Genomic DNA, 14,461 nt, shown 5'->3' on the forward strand with positions numbered 1-14,461 from the left:
GCTCCTGGGTGTCAACATCTCTGAAGATCCACCCTGGGCCTAACATATTGATCCAATTACAAAGAGGCTGCACCAGCCGCTATATTACATTAGGGGTTCGAGGAGATTTGCTATGTCACCAAAGACTAGCAGGTTTCTACAGATGTACTGTGGAGTGCATTCTAACTGATTGCATCACCGTCTGGTAGGGAGGGGCCAATGCACAGGATCAGAAAAAGCTGCAGGAAGTTCTGAACTCAACCAGCACCACCATGGGTAATAGCCTCCCCCACCATCAAGAACACTTCAAAACAACATGTCAAAAGTAGGCAGCAACCGTCCCTCACAATTGAGGTGGGCTACTACAGCCTGAAGATACACACTCAACATTTTAAGAACAGTTTCTTCCCCTTCACCGTCAGATTTCTGAACAGACAGTGAACCCATGAACACTATCTCACCACTTTTTACTCTTTATTATATATAGATATTACACTGTACTGCCGCCACAAAACAATAAACTGCACCATATATGTCAGTGATAATAAACTTGATTCTGATTAACTGAGTGTTATACTTTCATTTAGCCTCCCCAGCACCCAGGACATTTTCAAGGAGTGATACCTTCATGAAGGACCCCCACCACCCAGGACATGCCCTCTTCTCACTGCTACCATCAGGGAGGAGGTACAGGAGTGTGAATGCACACATTCAACAATAGCTTCTTCCCCTGTGCCATCAGATTAATGAATGGACATTGAACCCATGAACACTACCTCACTACTTTCCACTCTTTTTGCACTACGTACTTACGTACTTACTTTAACATTTTAAATCTATATATACTATTTACAGTAATGTAGCTTTTATTATGTATTGAAATGTACTGCTCCCACAAAACAACAGATTTCACAACATATGCCAGTGATATTAAACCTGATTCTGGTTATTTCTTTAGTCAATTCTTACTTTCCCTTTGTTTTGCACAGAAGAACATGTTATCCCACTACTGCCCAGATTGAACAAGAAGACCATTAAAATGGAGGCTTCATCTACTTAAATTACTTTGCAAGAATGATCCAATTCAATTCAAACTTTTATCATAATTTCTTCTTCTAGGATTTGCCTTTAGCTCAGTGGCTCTCCTATATTGATGACTGTGCAGAGGATCCTACATGGAAGAACTTACCTGAAGAAATCAATCAGCTCAAATCTATTAGGGATGGGGGTAGAGGCCAGATACAGTTAGGGGTGTTTAAGAGACTATTAGATGAGCACATGGATAATAGGAAAATAAAAGGCTATGTAGGAGATCGGGTGGAGAGATATCTTTACTAAAGGAGGTGCAAGGTGTTCCTTCCCTCCTCTAGCCTGAAAGTCACCCTTGGGCAAGGTGTAGCACCTACTTAGCCCCCTGCTCAGGGTCACGTGAACCATGGGAGCAGGTGGTGGACGGTCGTATGAGCTGTTGATGCATATCACAAGTCCTGGTTACATGACCACTGACACCAGGCAGACAATCTCTGCAGAGTATTGATAATCGCTGGGGTCACCCATCTTGTAAGACACTGCCCAACAAACGGCAAAGGCAAACCACTCCTGTAGAAAAGTTTGCCAAGAACAATCATGGTCATGGAAAGACAATGACTGCCCGCCCATGTCGTAAGACGTGGCACTTAACGAACGAAGCATTAGATTGGTCTTAGAGTAGGTTATAAGGTTGGCACAACATTGTGGGCCAAAGGGCCTATACTGTGCTGTAATGTTCTATATTCAACCACCGCCTCGTGGCACAGGATATAAGACCATAAGACACAGGAGCAGAATTGGGCCATTCAGCCCATTGAGTCTGCTCCGCCATCCAATCGTGGTTCATCCTGGATCCCAATCAACTCTATATACCTGCCTTCTTGTCATATCCTTTAATGCCCTGACCGACCAGGAAACCATCAACTTCTGCCTTAAATATACCCACAGACCTTCCACAGATTCACTACTCTCTGGCTAAAAAAATTCTTCCTCACCTCTGTTCTGAAATGTCACCCCTCCATTTTGAGGCTGTGCCCTCTAATTCTGGATACCTCTACCATAGGAAACATCCTCTCCACATCCACCCTATCTAGTCCTTTCACCTTTTGGTCGGCTTCAATGAGAACCACCCCCCCTCCATATTCTTCTAAACTTGACCCAAAGCTGCCAAATGCAACTCATATGTTAATCCATTCATTCCCAGAACCTCCTCTGGACTCTCTCCAATGACAACACATCCCTTCTGAGATATGGGTCTCAAAACTGTTGCGGATTGACTAGTGTCTTATAAAGCCTCAGCATCATCTCTTTGCTTTTATATTCTATCCCCCTTGAAATAAATGCCAACATTCCATTTGCCTTGTTTACCACAGACACAACCTGTAAATTAACCTTCTTAGAGTCTTGCACATTAGATAATCCCCCCCATCAGATAATAGTCTGCACTATTATTCCTTCTGCCAAAATGCATTATCATACATTTCCCAACATTGTGTTCCATCTGCCACTTTTTTGCCCATTCTTCCATTTTGTCTAAGTCCTACTGCAATCTCATTTGCTCTTCGGCACTATCTACCCCTTCATCTATCTTTGTATCATCCACAAATCATCCAAATCACTGACAATGTGAAAAGTAGCTGTCCAATACTGACCTCTGAGGAACACCACTAATCATTAACAGCCAACTAGAAAAGGCCCCTTTTATCCCCACTCGCTGCCTCTTGCCTGTCAGCCATTCCTCTATCCATGCCAATTTCATTCCTGTAACACCATAGGATTTTATCTTAAGCAGCCTCACATGTGGCACCTTATCAAACGCCTTCTGAAAATCTACGTAAGTGACATCTACTTCCTCTCCTTTTTTCACCTGCTTGTTACTTCCTTGAAGAACTCTAACAGATTAGTCAGGCAAGATTTCCCTTCACAGAAACCATGCCAACTTACTTTATTTTATCATTAGTCTACCTCAAAACCTCATGCTTAATAATAGATTCCAACACTTTCCCAACCACTGAGGTTAGGCTAACAGGCCTATAATTCCCTTTCTTTTGCCTTCCTCCCTCCTTAAAGAGTGCTCCAAGGACAATATTTATGGAACCAAATACTTAAAAATTTAAATCTGAAACACACCTGGAGAAGAAAAACGAAAAGATACCATACCTTTGCTTGATTGATTACTTCGTTCCGGAGACGCTGTTTATTCCTCTGTAGTTTATTGGGCATCATCTTCCCAGTCCGGAAGTCAAAGCTGCTGAGGTCGATACTGTTTCCCAGATATCGAGCCAGCTGAGGTTTACTCCTGAACTTCTTCCCACTTGGGCTGAAAGGCAGAAGGGAAAATAGATGGTCTAGTACCAGTTGACAAAGGACATGCACCCCAAATGGCAGTCACAACAAAGCACACAGGAGTTTAAACAAGGAAGTATGCAAGAGTGAAAATTCGTACATACACCATACAGATTTATACACTCAGTTGCAATTTTATTAGGTACACAAGTACACCTGCTCGTTAATGTAAATATCTAATCAGCCAATTACATGGCTGCACTCAATGCACAAAAATATGCAGAAACAGTCAACACAAACAAAATGCTAGAGGAACTCAGCAGGCCAGGCAGCATCTACGAAAATTAATAAACAGTTGACGTTTCAGGCCGAGACCCTTCATCAGGACTGGAAAGAAAGGGGGAAGAAGATAGATTAAGGTGGTGCAGGGAGGAGAAGGGTTACAATCCAGAGGTGACAGGTGAAGCCAGATGGGTGGGTGAGGTGGGATGAAGCAAGATGCTGGGAGCTGATAGCTCTAAACATCTAAATGAGAAAGAAATGTGATTTACGTGACTTTGACCATGGAATGATTGCTGGTTCCAGAAGGGGTGGTGTGAGCATCACAGAAACTGCTGATCTCTTAGGACTTACATGCACAACAGTCTCTAGAGTTTACAGAGAATGGTGTGAAAAACCAAAAACCTTCCAGTGAGCATCAGTTCTGTAGGTAAAAGTGCCTTGTTAATGAGAGAGGTCAGAGAATAGCCAGAGTGATTCAACCTGACAGGAAAGCAACTGTAACTCAAATAACCACACACTACAACAGTGGTGTGCAGAAGGGCATCTCCAAATGCACAACGCATTGAACCTTTAGTGTGAATGGGCTATAGCAGCAGGATACCACGAACATACAATTCAGTGGCCACTTCGTTAGGTACAGGAGGTATTGAATAATGTGGCCACCGAGCCTATGTTTATTCCCTACAACTAATGTGACAGAGCAAAATACTACTTTGCTCCAAAGCCAATCTCCAGAAGCAGAAGGCAAGGCATCCACGCCTAATGAAGGTCACAGGAACAGCAGGAACAAGCTTGATAACATCATTTAGATCAAGAAGATGTGAGAGGCAGCAGTTGTTTCATAAAAAGGTGGAAGTAGTGCAAAACAACAAAAACACTGGCAAAGCCAGTGAGAGCAAACATCTACTAGTAGAGAGAGCAAGCTAAGAAGTCAAGGTCAGTTTTGAGGAAGCCTTTATGTAGGCTTCACAAAAGAATTTTGCAATTATATCTCCACTGCACCACCCCCATGGTCGGTCCCAAACTCGGCTGTGAAAAGAGGAGGGTTGGATATGGGGATAACAAGCCCAACCCAGAGCTATAAAAATGCCAACAGAAGCTCCAAAGACTTCAAGAGCTCTGGGGAGCTGTTGTCAGTGGCCTACACCCCAGTAGGGGTAATGGGCTTCACTAAACTCCCCACTACCAATCCAGAGAGTATAGAAAGACTTGTTCCTTCACAATTTTGTAATGAGGTTTCCCCAACGTATTTTGAGAAGTTGACTTGGTGGGTTGTTGTTTTTTTTTTGTTCCTGTTGGGCCTTGTGACGGATCGGGACGCATCCTTGCCATTTCTTTAGCATTTTTTGTCTTTTATGAGGCCAAGTTGGTCAACGCAGCATGGATGGAAAGTGTTCAAGGAGCTGGCTGGAGTTGAATCCGGGACCACTCACCACAAAGTGCAGTGTGGATGTCACTACACCACTACCTGCCTGGCTTTGACTTAGTGGGCAATTTCTATTAGTTCATGTATGAATGAGTTTGTCATAATATGGTATCCATTCCATGTATTCATTTATTATTGATACGCGTTTATTCTGTATTATCCTACAATCATCAAGCCGCTGAACTGGCATGGACAACTTCACTCACATAAACACTGAATTGAGTCTGCAATTGACTCACTTTCAAGGACTCTACAACTCAAGTTTGCAGTATTGTCTCTCTATATCTCTCTCTCTATTATTTGTTGTTTTTTCCATTTGTACAGAGTGTCTTCATTTGCACACTAGTTATTTGTCAGTCTGCGCAGTTTTTCATCAATTCTTTGTTCTACTCTGAATGCCTGCAAGAAAATTAATCTCCGAGTAGTAAATAATCATTAATTTACTTTGAATTTTACTTTGAGAATATCAAAGGTAACATTTCACAGGAATAAAACTATTTTCCTGCCTTGTTAGAGTTTAAAGAGGAATCTTGGTAGCCTAGTGGTTAGCGTGACGCTCTGGACGTTCCAGACTGCAATTCCAGCCTTGTCTGTTCTCCGTGTTCACTTTGGGTTTCCTCCAGCAGCTCCGATTTCTTCCCACAGCCCGAAGATGTATTGGCTAGTAAGTTAATTCATCATTGTAAATTGTCCCGTGATTAGGTTAGGGTTAAATAGGTGGGTTGCTGGGCAGTGCAACTCTTTGAGCCGAAAAGGACTATCCCGCGATGAATGGATAGATAAAGAAAGAAAGTTAATGACTCTTGGTGAGGAAATACTACATACCAAAAGGGAACTATCAGATAAATTTGGGATATGTTCTAATAAAATCCATCATGTTGGCAACTAATCATGAAGGGAAAGGCTGTGGGAAGCGGGTGTGAGAGACACATTCATTTTCGACGTTGAAGAATGGGAAGATATGACCACAATCAGACCTGAAGCAGTCTTCAAATCCAACAGTTGTCAAGTGAGCTAATGTTTCAGGATCCCACCGCAAAATGTACCAAACACCTAGAAATCCACAATGAAAACGCTTATTTATTTAGAGATACAGTGCAGAACAGACCCTTCCAGCTCTTCAAGCCGCACCTAATCATGGGACAATTTACAATGATCATTTAAACTACTAACTGGTACGTCTTCAGACTGAGCACCCAGAGCAAACCCACACATTCCACGGGGAGAATACACAGACCCCTTATAGATGCTTTCAGAATTAAACTCATAACTCCGATGCCCCGAGCTGTGAGAGTGACAAGGTAATCGCTATATTAACATGGTGCCCACAGAATGCTTAACCATGGAACAGAATGCTTAACCATGGAACAGAATTGCTGCGACAGAGTTTTATAAATAGCTTTCAAATCCAAAGCCTGTTACATAAACGAGTGAGTTGCTGAATCACACCATGCACTGTAAAACCATCCACTGGCGTTTCCTAATATTTATACCAAGATGCAAAGCCTTCAAGGAAGTAATTTGTATCAGTCCTATAAAATAAATTCTTTAACTTCTTAGCTCATCTTTAAACTAGTTAAACATAAAGTGACACCAACACTGGGTTTTGCAAACAAAGAACCCAGAAATAGCACAAGCCTTAGATTGAGACTGATCTGGAATAGGTTAAGGTCGGTTGTAGGTTGTAGGCCAAGGGGCCTGTACTGTTCTGTCCTACACTCGGTGGCCACTTTATCAGGTGCACCTGTACACATGCTTCTTAATGCAGATATCTAATCAGCCAATCATGTGGCACCAAATCAATATACAAAGCATGCAGACATGGTCAAGAGCTTCAGTTATTCTTCAGACCAAACATCAAAATGGGGAACAAACGTGAGCCAAGTGACTTTGAGCATGGAATAATTGTTGGTTCCAGATGGGATGGTTTGAGCATCTCAGAAACTGCTGATCTCCTATGATCCATATACTACTAAAACTCTCATGCTCTGTTTGTGACCTCCTATTAGCGCAAATGGTGCACTACAGTGGCACTATTCTTGGCTAAATTGACTTAAAATGCACTAACTTACATAATGCAGGCAAAGTTCAGAGTTATGTATGAGTATAAAATTGCTCACTCGCCAAAACCAACAGCCCCGCTTTCATCCGAGAGCTGCTGTTGGCCATGATGGAAACCGCAACGCAACACCACGACGCCAGCCTCAGAAGCGACTCATGATGCTCACAGCAGCGACACCTACCGGAGCAAAAGGGCAGGACAGCTCTATTTCAAGCAGTCACATTCTGCTAATCACTATCAGCATGTGCAGGATTGGGACAGATCAAACTACCACCCATCAATAAGGGATAATTAAATCTTATTGTAATGACATACTTTGAGACACCCATCAGACCCTTTGCTGCAGTCAAAGGACAGCGGTGACTATATCACGTCCATTTAGGACAGCGCCAACCACATCATCAAGAATAATCAGCACTCTGGAGGCTTTGCTGTTACTGCTTCGTATCTTCTATCCAGCATTAGGGTAAAAAAAAATATGGTCAGCCTAATTATGCCGTGTGGAAAGAGAAGGGGGACGTTATGATCAAGAGGTGACGCCAAACATCGTCAGGAAGCAGCAAGGAGAGGGAGAGAACAAGAATCAGATGAGGCCAGGGCCGCACGAATCCGGGATCAGAGAGGTCAGGACAAAAAAGATGACAGAAGACGAGACAGAGGAGGAGAAGCATGCACGTCTCCAAAATGACAACAACTGGCATAGAAGGAGGAGAGACAAAGAGACAAAGGAGCTGAGAAATGCACATCTCCAGGATCAGAGACAATCAACAAACAGCAGAAGAGATGAAGAGACGGGGGGGTGAAAGGACTGCACGTCTCCAGAATGACAATGAGAGGCACAAGGGTGTCAGATCAACCAGAAATGATGCCATCAAAAGTGTCTTTCGTTAAACAAGGAGGAGCTATATTTGCCTTGCTACACGTCGTTCTTCTTTAATAAACTGAGGTTTTCTTCTTCAATTTCCAAAGCAAAGCGATACCAATAGCATTCAGGAAAATTTAATGTTCATTCTGGTCACATCAGACCGCACTACCCTTCTCTCAAAGGGTGCCCCAATGGGTCACCCCGTTGTCTAACATTCACATATAGCTGAGTCGAGAGCTTGCAGAGAATAGTGAGGAAAAACTAAAACACCCAGCAAGTGGCAGTTTTGTGGGTGAAAATGCCTTGATAGAGGTTGTAAGAGAACAGCCAGACTGGTTCAAGCGGGCAGGAAGACAACCATAACTCAAATAACCACACGTTACAACAGTGGTGTGCAGAAGAGCATGGACAAACACTCAGTGGACACTTTATTAGGTAAAGGATGTTCTAATTGGTGATAGTCTGAAATTGTTGTCTTCTATACGCCAATGTGCAGCAGGGAGGATTGCTCCCACTTTGAGGACCACGTAACTTTACAACAGATCAGTTTATTGAGAGAGGTAGTCTAATCCAGGAAATATACATTAATTGTAAACAAAAAAGGAAAAAAAGCCTTTTACTTATTCCTGCAGCTGCTTATAAAGAGTTTGTACGTTCTCCCCATAACCATGTTAATGTTATAGCTATATAGGACCCTGGTCAGACCCCACTTGGAGTACTGTGCTCAGTTCTGTTCACCTCACTACAGGAAGGATGTGAAAGCCATAGAAAGGGTGCAGAGGAGATCTACAAGGATGGTGACTGGATTGGGGAGCATGCCTTATCTCCTTGGAGCGACAGAGGATAGGAGGTGACCTGATAGAGGTGTACAAGATGATGACAGGCATTGATCGTGTGGATAGTCAGAGGCTTTTTTTCCAGCGCTGAAATGGCTAGCATGAGAGGGCACAGTTTTAAGGTGCTTGGAAGCAGGTACAGAGGAGATGAGATGTCAGGGGTAAGTTGTTGTTGTCGTTTTTTACGCAGAGTGGTGAGTGCATGGAATGGGCTGCCGGCGACAGTGGTGGAGGCGAATACGATAGGGTCCTTTAAGAGACTTCTGGATAGGTACATGGAGCTTAGAAAAGTAGAGGGCCATAAGACCATAAGATATAGGAGAAGTAGGCCATTCGGCCCAAGTCTGCTCCAGCATTCAATCATGGGCTGATCCAATTCTTCCAGTCATCCCTACTCTCCTGCCTTCACCCCATACCCTTTGATGCCCTGGCTAATCAAGAACCTGTCTATCTCTGCCTTAAATACATCCAATGACTTGGCCTCCACAGCCTCTCGTGGCAACAATTTCCACAGAATTACCACCATCTGCCTAAAGTAATTTCTCCACATCTCAGTTCTAAATGGCCGTCCTTCAATCCTGAGGTCGTGCGGTCTTGTCCTAGAATCCTCTGCCATGGGATTCTAAGTACATGTTCAGCACAGCATTGTGGGTCAAAAGACCTGTACTGTGCTGTAGGGTTTCTATGTTCTATGTGGGTTTCCAGTGGATGCTCTAGTTTCCTCCCACAGTCCGGAGACATACCACTTGGTAGGTCATTGTAAACCATCCCGTGATTAGACTAGGATTAAATTGGGGAATTGCTGGACGGCCTGGCTCAAAGGGCTGGAAGGGTTTGTTCTGCACTGTATCTCCATAAATAAAAATAAACTTCAACATAGAGATTAGCTTTATTTGTCACAAGCACCCCTCCTCCAAATGACCAGCTGCTGTGTCTTACCGTGGCCGATGTGAGGAGAACGCTGTGCAGAGTCAACCCATGGAAGGCTGCTGGACCAGACAATATTCCTGGCAGAGTGCTTAGAGGATGTGCAGACCAGCTAGCAGAGATTCTCACTGACATCTTCAACATCTCCCGGAGCAGCGCCATCGTTCCTATGTGCTTCAAGGCCACCACCATCATCCCCGTGCCGAAGAAGTCTTCAGTGTCCTGCCTCAACGACTACAATCCCATTGCGCTCACATGCATCATCATGAAGTGTTTCGAGAGGCTCGTCATGAGGCACATCAAGACCCTGCTGCCCCCCCTCACTGGACCCCTGCAGCTCACATATCGTCCCAACCGTTCAACAGACAACGCCATTGCCACCACCCTCCATCTGGCCCTAACCCACCTGGACAAGAAAGACACGTACGTTCCAATGCCATTCATAGACTTTAGTTCAGCATTCAACACAATCATTCCTCAGAAACTGATTGGAAAGCTCAGCCTGCTGGGCCTGAACACCTCCTTCTGCAAATGGATCCTAGACTTCCTGACTGGGAGACCTCAGTCAGTCCAGATTGGAAGCAGCAGCTCCAACACCATCACACTGAGCACAGGGGCCCCCCAGGGCTGTGTGCTCAGTCCACTGCTGTTCACTCTGCTGACCCACGACTGTGCTGCAACACACAGCTTGAACCACATCATCAAGTTTGCCGATGACACGACCGTGGTGGGTCTCATCAGCAAGAACGATGAGTCAGCATACAGAGAGGAGGTGCAGCGCCTAACGGACTGGTGCAGAGCCAACAACCTGTCTCTGAATGTGAACAAAACAAAAGACATGGTTGTTGACTTCAGGAGGACACAGAACGACCACTCTCCACTGAACATCGACGACTCCTCCGTGGAAAATGTTAAGAGCACCAAATTTCTTGACGTTCACCCGTCAGAGAATCTCACCTGGGCCCTCAATACCAGCTCCATAGCCAAGAAAGCCCAGCAGCATCTCTACTTTCTGCGAAGGCTGAGAAAAGTCCATCTCCCACCCCACATCCTCACCACATTCTACAGAGGTTGTATCGAGAGCATCCTGAGCAGCTGCATCACTGCCTGGTTCGGAAATTGCACCATCTCGGATCGCAAGACCCTGAAGCAGATAGTGTGGTCAGCTGAGAAGATCATTGGGGTCTGTCTTCCTGCCATTACAGACATTTACACCACACGCTGCATCCATAAAGCAAACAGCATTATGAAGGACCCTTCCCACCCCTCATACAAATTCTTTTCCCTCCTGCCATCTGGCAAAAGGCACCAAACATTCTGGCTCTCACGACCAGACTATGTAACAATTTCTTCCCCCAAGTCATCAGACTCCTCAATACCCAGAGCCTGGACTGACACCAACCTACTGCCCTCTACTGTGCCTGTTGTCTTGTTTATTATTTATTGTAATGCCTGCACTGTTTTGTGCACTTTATGCAGTCCTGGGTAGGTCTGTAGTCTAGTGTAGTTTTTGTGTTGTTTTACGCAGTTCAGTGTAGTTTTCGTATTGTTTCATGTAGTACCATGGTCCTGAAAAACATTGGTCTCATTTTTACTGTGCACTATACCAGCAGATATGGTTGAAATGACAATAAAACGTTTGCATCAATGGCCAAAACAATCCGAGAATTGTACCAGTGGCAACCTGCAAATATCGCTATGGCCAACATAGAACGCCCACAACTCACTAACCCTAACATCTTTGGAAGTTGAGAAGAAACCAGATCACCTGGAGGAAATGCACATGTTCACAGGGAAAACGTATCAACTCATTACCGACAACTGCGGCAATCAAACCGGCTGGTGATAGCTGGCACCATAGAGCAATTGTGCCAACAGCCATGCTAATGTCTGGCCCACATAACAGCACTGCACTGACCTGAGGAATACAGAAGATGTTTCAAATTTTTCGGAATGCCTCAAAAATAGCTCAAAAATAGAAAATAATTACAACATGCCACAACATTTTATTGCTAACTCTTCATTGTCAACAGTAGCTCGACAGATGATAAGAATTAAAAATAAAATCACTCTTCTGTCAGTTGCTTTCTCTTTTGCCTGCTATTCCTAAAGGCAAATAAGGTATTAACTTATGTAAAACCTGCAATTGTTAAATTTAGGGAACAAGAAACACAAGATATATAAAAAAAAAATCACATCAATAAATTTGAAACTCATGATTATATATCTGAAGATATTTTAAATTTATTGAAATATTAGAAAAGTAAAAAAGTGATGCCTCAGAAAGGTGACATCCATCATTAAGAACCCAATCATCTTGGACTTGCCCTTTTCTCATTGCTACCATCAGGAGAGAGGTACAGGAGCCTGAAAGCACTCACTCAATTCTTACCCTCCACCACCTGATTTCTGAATGGACATTTAACCCATGAAGACTATCTCACTATTTTTTCCTTTCATCTTGCTGCTTTTTTATACTTTTTTTTAACATCTCTTATAACTTATAGTTTTTATTACGTATTGCAATGCGCTGCTGCCACAAAGTAGCAAATTGCACAACATACGTCAGTGACATTGAACATCATTCTGATTCTAAATACTTTTCAAAGCCAGTGAAAGGCTGTTCTGTTGAATGTTCAATGCCAATTTTGAATTTGGTAACCACATCTATGTTATTAAATCCCTCATTTAGACAGCTATTGCAAGGTTCCATGTATATAGTGCAATCAAATAGATATGTCATTAATTCCTGTTCAGACAATACAGCTCTTGTCATCACCTCTCACCAGGGTTAGATCCCTCATCCTTAATTTATGCATCTACACAAAGTTCAAAGTAAAATTTATTTTCAAAGTACAAACATGTCACCACATTCAACCCTGAGATTCTTCATCTGCAAGCGTACTTAGCAAATCGATAGAACAGTAACTGTTAACTGTAAACAAACTGTGCAAATACAGATATAAATAAATAGCAATAAATAACAAGCATGAAATAACAACATAACAGAGTCCTTTAATGAGTGTAACTATCCCCTTTTGTTCAAGAGCCTGATGGTTGGGGGTAGTAACTGTTCTTGAACCTGGTGGTGCGAGTCCAGAGGCTCCTGTACCTTCTACCTGATGGCAGCAGCAAGACTAGAGTATGGCCTGGGTGGTAAAGTACATGCAACAGGCTGCCATTCCTCAAATCCTTGTTCTCCTTCACGGTTCTAAAGGGGCTGCAAATAATCTCCAGAAGCATCAGTTCATTTGTTGAGTAGGTACATGGCAACCTTCTTAGATACATCACACTTAGAGTATTGTGAACAGTTCTGAGCTCCTTACCTAAGAAAAGATGTGCTGACATTGAGAAGGCTCACAAAAATGATCCTGGGAATGTATGATTAAGGGGTTTATGTACGAGGAGCCCAAACACAAAGAGAAAATCTGCAGATGCTGGAAATCGAAGCAACACATACAAAATGCTGGAGGAGCTCAGCAGGCCGGGCAGCGTAGATTGGCGAAGGAGATACAGGTCTGGAGAAGGGGGAATCTGATAGGAGGGGACAGAAGGCCATGTAAGAAAAAAAAGGGGGAAGGAGCAACAGAGGGAGGTGATAGGCAAGTAAGGAGATAAAGTGAAAGAGGGAAATGGGAATGGGGAATGGCGATAGGGGGTGGGGTTGCATTACCAGAAGTTCAAAAAAAATCGATGTTTATGCCATCAGGCTGTAGGAACCCAGACAGAATACAAGATGTTGCTCTTCCAACCTGAGTGTGGTCCCATCATGACAACAGAGGCAGCCATGGACTGACATGTTGGAATGGAAATGGGAAGTGGAATTAAAATGGGAGGCCACTGGGATCCCATTTTTTCTGACGGACAGAGAGTAGGTGGTCAGCGAAGCAGTCTCCCAATCTGCATTGGGTCTCACCGATATACAGGAGTACAGGATACAGTCGATGAACTCAACAGACTGACAGGTGAAGTGTCGTCTCACCTGGAAGGACTGTTTGGGGCCCTGAATGGTGGTGAGGGAGGTGGTGTAGGAGCAGGTATGACAGTTGTTCCGCTTGCAAGGATAAGTGCCAGGAGGGAGATCAGTGGGGAAGGATAAACACCCAAGGGAGTTGTGTAGACAGCGATCCCTGTTGAAAGCAGGAAGTGTGGGGGGGGTGGGGGAGGGAAAGTTGTGCTTGGTGGTTGGACCCTGCTGGAGATGGCGGAAGTAACGGATTTATGTGCTGGACGCGGAGGCTGGTGTGGGGGGGTGGTGTGGTTGGTGAGGGCAAGAGAAACCCTGTCCCTGATGGGGTGGCAGGAGGATAGGGTGAGGGCAGACATGTAACACATAAAATGCTGGAGGAACTCAGCAGGCCAAGCAGCATCTATGGAAAAGAGTACAGTCAATGTTTCGGGCCGAGACCCTTCTTCGGGGCTGGAGAATAAGAGGAGGAGTCAGAGTAGGAAAGTGGGGAGAGGGGAGGCAGGACATTTTGTCCTCAGTAAAGGCCTCACCTTTGTCCCCCTACATCCTCACCTCAGCCTGACATGACGCTGAGCTCTTCTTCCGCCGCCTCCGTCTCCAGACCCATTTCTTCAGCAATGATTCTCCACCCTGCACCGATGACCTCCTCTCCTGTCTTCTATCCTCCTCCTCTTCCCAGACATTCTGCTCTGGTCTCCTGCCGGCTCTGGGTCTTTTCATTGCCAATTGCCAAGGGGAAATCAACTGCCTCGACTCCACCACTCCCCTCTCCAATTCCAACCCAACTCCTTCTGAACGC

General features: G+C 44.2%; 1 protein-coding gene across 1 annotated transcript in view; it reads right to left on the reverse strand.

The window, feature by feature from the left end:
- The window catches only part of LOC140194891 (methyl-CpG-binding domain protein 3-like), a 145,913-nt gene that overhangs the window by 109,292 nt on the left and 22,160 nt on the right, over window positions 1–14,461 (reverse strand). Inside the window, exon 2 of the mRNA XM_072252208.1 lies at window positions 3,169–3,328. Coding sequence (XP_072108309.1) covers window positions 3,169–3,328 — 160 coding nt within the window. The remainder of the gene's footprint in view (window positions 1–3,168; window positions 3,329–14,461) is intronic.

The sequence above is a fragment of the Mobula birostris genome, chromosome 3 (genome assembly GCF_030028105.1).
Source record: "Mobula birostris isolate sMobBir1 chromosome 3, sMobBir1.hap1, whole genome shotgun sequence".
NCBI classification, from domain to species: Eukaryota; Metazoa; Chordata; class Chondrichthyes; order Myliobatiformes; family Myliobatidae; genus Mobula; species Mobula birostris.